General features: G+C 42.0%; 1 protein-coding gene across 1 annotated transcript in view; it reads left to right on the top strand.

The window, feature by feature from the left end:
• The window catches only part of COL24A1 (collagen type XXIV alpha 1 chain), a 215,866-nt gene that overhangs the window by 20,652 nt on the left and 182,431 nt on the right, over positions 1-12,783 (top strand). Inside the window, exon 2 of the mRNA XM_075182027.1 lies at positions 7,782-7,846. Within this exon, the coding sequence (XP_075038128.1) occupies positions 7,782-7,846 (65 nt within the window). The remainder of the gene's footprint in view (positions 1-7,781; positions 7,847-12,783) is intronic.

Below are 12,783 nucleotides of genomic sequence, written 5' to 3'. Positions count from 1 at the left end.
GTGCTGTTTAGTGCTGTGCTGTGCTGTGCTGTGCTGTGCTGTGTTCTGCAGTATCAGTCCAGTGGTGCTGTGTGCTGTGCTCTGTCCTTCTGAGGTCAGTGGTGCTGCTGGGTCCTGTGCTGTGTCCTGTTCAGTCCAGTGGTGCTGTGTCCTGTGCTCTGTGCTTCTAAGGGCATAGTTATTTCCCCAATATTCCCCTGTGTTTAAAAAAATAAAAAAAAGTTTTTTTTATAAAATACCAAAAACTACTTTAATATTTTTTAATTACCACAAAATTTTCACAACCAATCCTGCAGTATAAGCCCATTGGTACTGCAATATTACCAAGTTCACACATTCAGCAGTAAAAGTCCAGTGGTACTGCAATATTACAAAGTTTACACATTCTGCAGTATCAGTCCAGTGGTGCTGTGTCCTGTGCTCTGTCCTGCTGAGTTCCGTAGTGCTGCTGGGTCCTGTGCCGTGTCCTGTTCAGTCCAGTGGTGCTGTGTCCTGTGCTCTGTGCTTCTAAGGGCATAGTTATTTCCCCATTATTCCCAAGTTTGTAAAAAATAAAAAAAAAGTAAAAAAAAATAAAAAATTAAAAAAAAAAAAAAATATATAATAATTATAACCAAATTTGCAAAACCAATCCAGCATTATAAGTCCATTGGTACTGCAATATTACCAAGTTCACACATTCTGCAGTATCTTGTGCTACATATAATGGAGACCAAAAATTTGGAGGATAAAGTAGGGAAAGATCAAGACCCACTTCCTCCTAATGCTGAAGCTGCTGCCACTAGTCATGACATAGACGATGAAATGCCATCAACGTCGTCTTCCAAGCCCGATGCCCAATCTCGTAGTACCGGGCATGTAAAATCCAAAAAGCCCAAGTTAAGAAAAAGTAGCAAAAAGAGAAACTTAAAATCATCTGAGGAGAAACGTAAAGTTGCCAATATGCCATTTACGACACGGAGTGGCAAGGAACGGCTTAGGCCCTGGCCCGTGTTCATGACTAGTGGTTCAGCTTCACCCACGGATCTTAGCCCTCCTCCTCCTCCCCCCCCCTACAAAAAATTGAAGAGAGTTATGCTGTCAGCAACAAAACAGCAAACAACTCTGCCTTCTAAAGAGAAATTATCACAAATCCCCAAGGCGAGTCCAAGGGTGTTGGTGGTTGTCAAGCCTGACCTTCCCATCACTGTACGGGAAGAGGTGGCTCGGGAGGAGGCTATTGATGATGTAGCTGGCGCTGTGGAGGAACTTGATGATGAGGATGGTGATGTGGTTATTGTAAATGAGGCACCAGGGGGGGAAACAGCTGATGTCCATGGGATGAAAAAGCCCATCGTCATGCCTGGTCAGAAGACCAAAAAATGCACCTCTTCGGTCTGGAGTTATTTTTATCCAAATCCAGACAACCAATGTATGGCAATATGTAGCTTATGTAAAGCTCAAATAAGCAGGGGTAAGGATCTTGCCCACCTAGGAACATCCTCCCTTATACGTCACCTGAATAACCTTCATAGTTCAGTGGTTAGTTCAGGAACTGGGGCTAGGACCCTCATCGGTACAGGGACACCTAAATCCCGTGGTCCAGTTGGATACACACCAGCAACACCCTCCTCGTCAACTTCCTCCACAATCTCCATCAGATTCAGTCCTGCAGCCCAAGTCACCAGCCAGACTGAGTCCTCCTCAATACGGGATTCATCCGAGGAATCCTGCAGCGGTACGCCTACTACTGCCACTGCTGCTGTTGCTGCTGTTAGTCGGTCATCTTCCCAGAGGGGAAGTCGTAAGACCGCTAAGTCTTTCACCAAACAATTGACCGTCCAACAGTCGTTTGCCATGACCACCAAATACGATAGTAGTCACCCTATTGCAAAGCGTATAACTGCGGCTGTAACTGCAATGTTGGTGTTAGACGTGCGCCCGGTGTCCGCCATCAGTGGAGTGGGATTTAGAGGGTTGATGGAGGTATTGTGTCCCCGGTACCAAATCCCCTCGAGATTCCACTTCACTAGGCAGGCGATACCAAAAATGTACAGAGAAGTACGATCAAGTGTCCTCAGTGCTCTTAAAAATGCGGTTGTACCCACTGTCCACTTAACCACGGACATGTGGACAAGTGGTTCTGGGCAAACGAAGGACTATATGACTGTGACAGCCCACTGGGTAGATGCATCCCCTTCCGCAGCAACAGCAACAGCTGCATCAGTAGCAGCATCTACAAAATGGCTGCTCATGCAAAGGCAGGCAACATTGTGCATTACAGGCTTTAATAAGAGGCACAACGCTGCCAACATATTAGAGAAAATGAGGGAAATTATCTCCCAGTGGCTTACCCCACTTAGACTCTCATGGGGATTTGTGGTGTCAGACAATGCCAGTAACATTGTGCGGGCATTAAATATGGGCAATTTCCAGCACGTCCCATGTTTTGCCCACACCATTAATTTGGTGGTGCAGCATTACCTCAAGAGTGACAGGGGTGTGCAGGAGATGCTTGCGGTGGCCCGCAAAATTGCTGGACACTTTCGGCATTCAGCCAGTGCCTACCGCAGACTAGAGGCACATCAAAAAAGCTTGAACCTGCCCTGCCATCACCTCAAACAAGAGGTTGTGACGCGCTGGAACTCCACCCTCTATATGCTGCAGAGGATGGAGGAGCAGCAAAAGGCCATTCAGGCCTACACAGCCACCTACGACATAGGCAAAGGAGTGGGGATGCGCCTGAGTCAAGCGCAGTGGAGACTGATTTCCGTGTTGTGCAAGGTTCTGCAGCCATTTGAACTTGCCACACGAGAAGTCAGTTCCGACACTGCCAGCTTGAGTCAGGTCATTCCCCTGATCAGGCTGTTGCAGAAGCAGCTGGAGAAAGTGAGGGAGGAGCTGGTAAGCCATTGCGATTACAGCAAGCATGTAGCTCTTGTGGATGTAGCCCTTCGTACGCTTTGCCAGGATCCGAGGGTGGTCACTCTTTTAAAGTCAGAGGAATACATTCTGGCCACCGTGCTCGATCCTCGGTTTAAAGCGTATGTTGTGTCTCTGTTTCCGGCGGACACAAATCTACAGCGGTGCAAAGACCTGCTGGTCAGGAGATTGTCCTCTGAAGAGGACCGTGACATGCCAACAGCTCCACCCTCATTTTCTTCCACATCTATGGCTGCGAGGAAAAAGCTCAGTTTTCCCAAAAGAGGCACTGGCGGGGATGCTGATAACATCTGGTCCGGACTGAAGGACCTGCCAACCATTGCAGACATGTCTACTCTCGCTGCATTGGATGCTGTCACAATAGAAAAAATTGTGGATGATTACTTTGCTGACACCATCCAAGTAGACATGTCAGACAGTCCATATTGTTACTGGCAGGAAAAAAAGGCAGTTTGGAAGCCCCTGTACAAACTGGCTCTATTTTACCTGAGTTGTCCCCCCTCCAGTGTGTACTCGGAAAGAGTTTTTAGTGCAGCGGGGAACCTGGTCAGTGAGCGGCGAAGGAGGTTGCTTCCTCACAACGTTGAAAAAATGATGTTTATAAAAATGAATAATCAATTCCTCAATGAAGTACAGCACTGCCCTCCAGATACTACAGAGGGACCTGTGGTTGTGGAGTCCAGCGGGGACGAATTGATAATGTGTGATGAGGAGGAAGTACACACTGTAGGGGGAGAGGAATCAGAGGTTGAGGATGAGGACGACATCTTGCCTCAGTAGAGCCTGTTTAGTCTGTACAGGGAGAGATGAATAGCTTTTTTGGTGTGGGGGCCCAAACAAACCAATCATTTCAGTCAAAGTTGTTTGGTAGGCCCTGTCGCTGAAATGATTGGTTTGTTAAAGTGTGCATGTCCTATTTCAACAACAGACCTCTCAACTGCAGCTCATCCCTCCTCTGCGGGGATAATGTCTCCTGTGCTCTGACACGTCACTCTGTGTACTCTCAGCCTCAGGATCTGACACTACAGCTACCATGCCTCTTGTAGCAGCCCTCACTCCAGGGCCTCTTCCATGTGCAGTGTCCCCCTCTCTCTTGGGTTCACTATAGTGGCATGGAGTTCTCCCCCTCATCCAGGGCACACATTCCTTGCCCTGGCTCAGTCACCACGCTCAGACTTCCAGGCAATGCTGGGGGAGCCTGGGAGCTTCCACCCCAGGTCCCCAGCTACAACTCTCCTCTCCTGTGTCTTCTCTCTCTTTCTGACACTTTAAAGATCGTGCCTTTAAATGAAAAAGTCAGTCTTCATTGCACGACTATGTGCAAGTGCAACAGGGACATTTTTTTGGGTTTACAAAGTCAAACAATAACACTACGACCCTGTCTGTCTGGGGTCTGTCAATGACGAATTGTCTGGAGCATGTTTTGAGGAGGTATTGTGGCCCCGGTATCAAATTGGGTACCGGGGCCACCCCACTATGCAGTCCAGATACTTGTTTGGTGGAATTCCGACACGTGGAGGGTTTTTTAATTATATTGTGGCCTCGGTACCAAATTGTGTACCGGGGCCACCACACTACGCAGTCAAGATACTTGTTTGGTGGAATTCAGACCAGTTGAGGGTTTTATTATTATATTGTGTGGACCACTCTATCTATACCACACTACAACTCTATACCACTCTATTTCCTACTTTAATTCTATTTAATTCTATTTCCTACTTTAATTCTATTACTAATTAATTACCATAAAGAGGAACAAAAAAAACCAATTTTACCAAAAGTATAATATGACTTAGACTTACAAACACTACACTTGAAAGATCGTGCCTTTAAATGAAAAAGTCAGTCTTCATTGCACGACTATGTGCAAGTGCAACAGGGACATTTTTTTGGGTTTACAAAGTCAAACAATAACACTACGACCCTGTCTGTCTGGGGTCTGTCAATGACGAATTGTCTGGAGCATGTTTTGAGGAGGTATTGTGGCCCCGGTATCAAATTGGGTACCGGGGCCACCCCACTATGCAGTCCAGATACTTGTTTGGTGGAATTCCGACACGTGGAGGGTTTTTTAATTATATTGTGGCCTCGGTACCAAATTGTGTACCGGGGCCACCACACTACGCAGTCAAGATACTTGTTTGGTGGAATTCAGACCAGTTGAGGGTTTTATTATTATATTGTGTGGACCACTCTATCTATACCACACTACAACTCTATACCACTCTATTTCCTACTTTAATTCTATTTAATTCTATTTCCTACTTTAATTCTATTACTAATTAATTAACATAAAGAGGAACAAAAAAAACCAATTTTACCAAAAGTATAATATGACTTAGACTTACAAACACTACACTTGAAAGATCGTGCCTTTAAATGAAAAAGTCAGTCTTCATTGCACGACTATGTGCAAGTGCAACAGGGACATTTTTTTGGGTTTACAAAGTCAAACAATAACACTACGACCCTGTCTGTCTGGGGTCTGTCAATGACGAATTGTCTGGAGCATGTTTTGAGGAGGTATTGTGGCCCCGGTATCAAATTGGGTACCGGGGCCACCCCACTATGCAGTCCAGATACTTGTTTGGTGGAATTCCGACACGTGGAGGGTTTTTTAATTATATTGTGGCCTCGGTACCAAATTGTGTACCGGGGCCACCACACTACGCAGTCAAGATACTTGTTTGGTGGAATTCAGACCAGTTGAGGGTTTTATTATTATATTGTGTGGACCACTCTATCTATACCACACTACAACTCTATACCACTCTATTTCCTACTTTAATTCTATTTAATTCTATTTCCTACTTTAATTCTATTACTAATTAATTAACATAAAGAGGAACAAAAAAAACCAATTTTACCAAAAGTATAATATGACTTAGACTTACAAACACTACACTTGAAAGATCGTGCCTTTAAATGAAAAAGTCAGTCTTCATTGCACGACTATGTGCAAGTGCAACAGGGACATTTTTTTGGGTTTACAAAGTCAAACAATAACACTACGACCCTGTCTGTCTGGGGTCTGTCAATGACGAATTGTCTGGAGCATGTTTTGAGGAGGTATTGTGGCCCCGGTATCAAATTGGGTACCGGGGCCACCCCACTATGCAGTCCAGATACTTGTTTGGTGGAATTCTGACACGTGGAGGGTGTATTTATTTTATTGTGGCCCCGGTATCAAGTTGGGTACCGGGGCCACCCCACTACGCAGTCCAGATACTTGTTTGGTGGAATTCTGACACGTGGAGGGTGTATTTATTTTATTGTGGCCCCGGTATCAAGTTGGGTACCGGGGCCACCCCACTACGCAGTCCAGATACTTGTTTGGTGGAATTCTGACACGTGGAGGGTTTTTTAATTATATTGTGGCCTCGGTACCAAATTGTGTACCGGGGCCACCACACTACGCAGTCAAGATAGATAGATGCGTATCATAGATAAAGTACATTCAGTGGTGTGGGGCAAATTGAAAAATATTCAAAATGCACTGACATTATCAAAAACAAGAGGTTGTCACACGCTAAAACTCCAACATGTATATGATGGAGAGGATGGAGGAGCAGCCGTATGTGTAGTGTAATGCAGACCTGTTGAAGGTTTTTTATATATTTTATTGTGGTGCCCAGTGCCCACTCCTCTACGCAGTCCAGGTACATTTATTGGTGCGATTCATAAAAGTTCAGGGTTTTTAAGATATTGTGGTGACCCACTCCTCTACGCAGTCCAGGTACATTTATTGGTGCGATTCATAAAAGTTCAGGGTTTTTAATATATTGTGGTGACCCACTCCTCTACGCAGTCCAGGTACATTTATTGGTGCGAATCAAACAAGTTGATGGTTTTCTTATTATATATATTGTGGTGACCCACTCCTCTACGCAGTCCAGGTACATTTATTGGTGCGATTCATAAAAGTTCTGGGTTTTTAATATATTGTGGTGACCCACTCCTCTACGCAGTCCAGGTACATTTATTGGTGCGATTCATAAAAGTTCAGGGTTTTTAATATATTGTGGTGACCCACTCCTCTACGCAGTCCAGGTACAATTATTGGTGCGAATCATAAAAGTTCAGGGTTTTTAAGATATTGTGGTGACCCACTCCTCTACGCAGTCCAGAAAGATACCTTTTTGCAACGTTTTGGACTAATAACTATATTGTGAGGTGTTCAGAATACACTGTAAATTAGTGGAAATGCTTGTTATTGAATGTTATTGAGGTTAATAATAGCCTAGGAGTGAAAATAAGCCCAAAAACTTGATTTTTAAACTTTTTATGTTTTTTTCAAAAAAAATCCGAATCCAATACCTTAAATCCGAACCGAGACCTTTCGTCAAGTGTTTTGCGAGACAAATCCGAACCTCAAAAATAACGAAAATCCGGATCCAAAACACAAAACACGAGACCTCAAAAGTCGCCGGTGCACATCCCTAACAAGAATAGAGCACAAACACAACTTTACTTAGTCAAACCTACAAAACCGGGGAGATTTCGTTTTTATGTATTCACAATACAGAAGTATCGTCTCCAAGGGGTATATTTACTAAACTGCAGTGGAGATGTTGCCTATGGCAACCAATCAGATTCTAGTTATAATTTATTTAGTACATTGCGCAAAATGACAGCTAGACTCTAATTGGTTGATATAGGCAACATCTCCACTTTATCAGACCCGCAGTTTAGTAAATATACCCCCAAGTGTCTATCACATCATTGCAGAATTGTTGGCGACTGCATCAGTAATTAAATGACTCTCGTTCTACAACAGTAACATTGGCAGCATTAAATTATTTTACTTGTACAATCTGTAACCGCCATCATTAATAGACACTTTTGTTTCTGAATTTCAGGATAAAACTCCTCATTCTAATCGCAATATGCACAGCTGTCGGTGTGGCAGAGAGACGAGCACAAGGTGAGAACCTATTTCGGGATTCATTTATAAATGTGTTGGACGTTCAATGACCCTTCTGTTACAGAAAGAGGAACAGACGAGTAACACTCACGTCTGACATTGTAACACTGGAAGCATGACAAACAGTGATTACATTACAAGTTGTGACCTTTGGAAAAATCTCTTCAGCCTGTGACATTTTGTACATTTGGAGTATTGTTGCTGCAGAAAGGGTCTGATTGTGACTCTGCTGCTTGTGGGTGTCGCGGGGGTGGTAGAGTGACTTTGTCACTCTCGGGATGACATTGTGTGTGAGTGTGTTGGGGCTGGTACACATGGAAGTTGATAAACAACGCAAAGTTGTTAAAGCATAGACAAAACCTTGTACAATGTCCTTTCAGCAGAGCACTCATTAATGCCACACAGCTTCCCTGCAGCATAATGTAGAGTGGCACCAACGCCAGTTTGCGTGAAATCGCCCTGAGTATGCCCAGAAAGTGCGCACACATATATGCTACTATGGAGACTTGCGTGATCCTGGCCCTTACACCCGACTCCTGGGGAAGCAGGACGGCGGAGGGAAAGGGTGTACGCTCGTTGTACGTTCGTTTTCCAGGCTCTTTTTTTTAAAGAGTAATTTACTCCCATTCTGAATCAGCCCCTTAATGAGCGTTCCCGTAGAGCTCCATTGTATTTTACAGAGTGTTAATGCTAGTGATCGTTAGTCAGAAAGATTGTGTTTGTACAGGTCTACTCGCTTACATCATTTTTTGGACTGAGCGTCAAAGCGCATTTAAAGGGCTTGAGAAATAACAACCGTGTGTACAAGGCCATATTAAACAAATGGAAAAAAAAAACTCAGCAGGATGTATTTATAGTCCTCGCAATGCCTGAAGATTTCATCATTCTAACATGAAATTATTTTCTTCTGGTTTTATTTATTTGGTCCAAAGAAATGTTCTGAGAGTAATATATGCAGAAATGATCTGCTCTGGTTAAAATTTCTATCTGTGTGACTGAAAGTACTTAGGGTTCACTTAAGGGGTGGCCAGCAGACAAATGAAAACACCTGGGCAAATGAAGAACACCAGGGGGTAAATGTATGAATCTCCGGACTCTTCAACTCCGGCGAGTTCAGCGTCTTCAGCGCTTAAATTTAAAGTGCCGCTGCCTTGTAAAGGGAGACTTCCCTTTACAAGGCAGCGCCGCTTTAAATTTAAGCACTGAAGACGCTGAACTCGCAGGAGTTGAAGAATTCGGAGGTTCATACATTTACCCCCAGGGGGTAAATGTATCAAGCTGCGAGTTTCCGGCAGGTTTGAAAAATAGAGATGTTGCCTATAGCAACCAATCAGATTCTATCTATCATTTTGTAGAATGTACTAAAGAAATGATAACTAGAGTCTGATTGGTCGCTACAGGCCACTTTTTAAACCTGCCGGAAACCCGCAGCTTGATACATTTACCCCCCAGGTGTACTTACAGCAAGAAATTCTGCTCACATCCCAGAATGATGTTATACAGTCACATATTGTTATGTTTAAAGGGCAAAAAAATGTGTTTTTTTAATTGAAATTGCAAGAAAGTGAATGACATCAAATGTGTGTGTACTTTTTTTTTGTTTACTGAACACCACCAAGGAATACTTTGTTACTTTGTGGTTCTTAATTTGGTATCAATCCACTTCTCCAAAACAGCAAAAAGCAGGATATTACACATAATAAAATCTGCACTTAAATATGATAATAAATTTTGTTTTTGTTAGTTTGTCTTGAATGAAACGCATTACATGTGTAAGAATAATATTGGTAGCACAGCATGCCATACCATGTTGAAAACTGGACAGCCTACTGAATCAAATAAGGGTACCACCGAGTTTATTGAAGCCAGGATGGAAGAAATCTGGACCTTATTACACCTCATCTCTGGATTTCTTAATGGTTTCTGCATCACCTTCTGTGATCACCAGACAGTAACTACTAAGGGTCACATCATTTGAAAGAGGGGCAAGATGACATCATAATTTAGTGGACTCTTCTCCTGGTCCCCATCAATATCTTTCAACCTCATGAGTGCTAAGGACAAGTTAGACTCATTGTTAGTACTTTAGGGGTATATGTTGAGTCCCAATGGTCCTTAAAAGGGGTTAAATCATCTTACTTCTTCCATCACTCACCAATCCTGGGACTCCTCCCAATCATGTGAAATTTTACATTTTGCTCTCACTTCCTGTGAACCTTGAATTAGATTAAATACGTTTGAAGGCGTTATCAGATGGGAGAGGTGCAGGTGTCTGCTGGACAGCAGAAAATTAAAAAAAACCTTATTGTGATATTCTGTTTTTAAAGTGTGCCTTTCGCTTTGACAGAGTCAGCAATTTTTTGGACTGAACCAGTATACACAATATCCATGTCTGGGACCCACAGAGTTCCTGAGGTACAAACCTCGCTGACACTGGTAATGGTGCCTTCTCCAGTTTAAATGAGTACACTGTTCATTGCACTGTGGATAACACCGATTGGACGGCTGCTGTGGCTTGCCAGTAGCTGTCTAATAAGTGTTATCAGAATACTGCAATCAGCGGTGTAAATCTCCCCAAAGTGTTGTGCCCAGAAGACAGGGATGACCCCAGCGCAGTTGGGGTGCGTTACTCAGAAGCAATGGGGTGCCGGACATGGGACCCCTAACGTGATCCGGACCCTGGTGGATTGGCAGTGAGCAGTACAATGTATTTATCCTGATGTTACGTAAATAAATGTTTATTTATAAATCGCTCACTTAATAAGGAGGATGGTTGTCTCTTTATGACTTGAGCAACTGAGTTATATATAAAAAGCAGCTATTCTATTTAAACAGCATTCCCGTTAAAAAAAGGCAGTGTTTTTTTTCCTTGATTTGTTTCTTCAGGCTGCTATTAGTTGCGCCTTACAAATCTACGATGATAATAATAATAATAATAATAATAAGACAAAAAAAAACCTTCTATGTGGAATTGCAGCTTTAAATGAAAAAGCGCAAAATACTACAAACCGTGACTCAAGCAGCTTACTATGAGTTCAGTGTATACATAAAACGTTGTTTATATTGTGTTTATAAACCCCTCTGGAAATAATATTTTTGTGCAGATTATATAGGGCCTGATTCATTAAGGAAAGGAAAGCAAAACAATGAGTAACATCTCACCTTGGCAAAACCATGTTGCAATGCAAGGAGTGCATAATAGTTTATTATTTTGCATATAAGGAAAATACTGGCTGTTTTTCATGCAGCACACAAATACTTGATAACTATTTATTTTACATTGACATTTAAAGTTGATCTAGGACATGCCCTACCCCAAATATAAATCTGTCCCCACATTTTAAATTTTCCTCCCCCTCCAATGCAACATGGTTTTGCCAAGGTGCAAATTTACTCATTTTTTTGCTTTAATCTCCTTAATGACTCAGGTCCATAATGTTTATGAGGTTTTTTTTATAAATTTCTTTGAGAGCTGTTTGGGGACAGACTGCAGATTAAGTAAGGAAAGTAAGGCAAAACAAATGAGTAAGTTTTCTCCTTGACAAAACCATGTTACAATGCAAGGGGTGCACTTTAGTTTATTATTTTGCACCTAAGTTAAATACTGGCTGTTTTTTCATGCAACACACAAATACTTGATAGCTTTATTTTTACACTGAAACATAAAGTTGATCTAGGACATGCCCTACCCCAACTATAAATCTGTCCCCACATTTTAAATCTAGCTCCCCCTTCAATGCAACATTTTTTTGCCAAGGTACAAAGTTACTCATTTTTTTTTGCTTTCCTTACTGAATCAGGCCCGCAGACAATAGATATCTGTGCCTAACTCAAAGTTAAATATTATGATGAATTCTACAAATTGACATTATTATGTATCTTACCACTTACAGTGTACATTAGGATACACTGATATTTTTTGATACATTGTATTCCTGTTTTGATATTATTTGATATACAATATCCTCTGCATATAACTGCATATATTTGTTTACTGGGGGGAAATACAATGCAAACATAATAGATCTTTAGACTCATGGGGCCTGATTCACCAAGTCACGTATTCAGAGCGCAACCCGTGTTCAATATTATATGCACGTATTTAGACTTTGCATACTCCCAAATTCATCAAGGCACAGATCAGATACGTGTGCTTTTGAAATCGAGTGCAGTTCTGCTGTGCTCTACTTTGCAAGGCGCTGCACGATACATCCAATACCTATATGGGTCATAAATTCAGAAAAGAACGCACAGGAAAATAAAAATAATGAATTAATGTCACCTGTTAATAATAAAGGCATTACATATAAAACAGTTACATAAAAAAGTGGTGTTTTTTTTAGTTTTTCTTTTCCATGAAATACACTTATTAGAATGTTGCTAAAATCTACTAAACATAAAATACATTTATACAGTTGCTCCTGATTGCAAACACATGTTATAGCATACATACGAGACTGTCATCACTACTGATCAGGGCTTAGGCTAGCCCTGTAGCTGGAGCAAGAGATACGGCAGAAAAACAAGTAACTTTCAAACGCTTAGACCTTGATTCGGCCTTGGCTACGTACACTTTAGTTTGGCGCTGTGCTACTGTAAATTCACTACTCCTTCCCCAGCCCAGTTCACCCCCCGATTTCATAGGCTGTAGTAAGTGTCACAGAGGCAGTAGATGGCTGCGTTCAAGGACGTATTTACTGGTTATGGACATGCGCAGTGTGATTTTGTGGACGATATGCACAAAATAGATATGTGCCGTGATGAATCATGGCCATGATATATTGAATGAATTGTAATGTTAATTATTAAAAAGACTTGATAGGTTTGACATTTTGTACTTACGATTATTTTTGCTACAAAAAGAGGATTAATTCTCTGATATATTGGATTATAAGGTGGGTTTTTAAAACATATTTTAACTTCATCATCATCATTTA

The sequence above is a fragment of the Mixophyes fleayi genome, chromosome 8 (genome assembly GCF_038048845.1).
Source record: "Mixophyes fleayi isolate aMixFle1 chromosome 8, aMixFle1.hap1, whole genome shotgun sequence".
NCBI lineage: Eukaryota > Metazoa > Chordata > Amphibia > Anura > Limnodynastidae > Mixophyes > Mixophyes fleayi.
The sequence above is the reverse complement of the archived record's forward strand: the minus strand, read 5'-3'. Positions and strand labels throughout refer to the sequence as shown.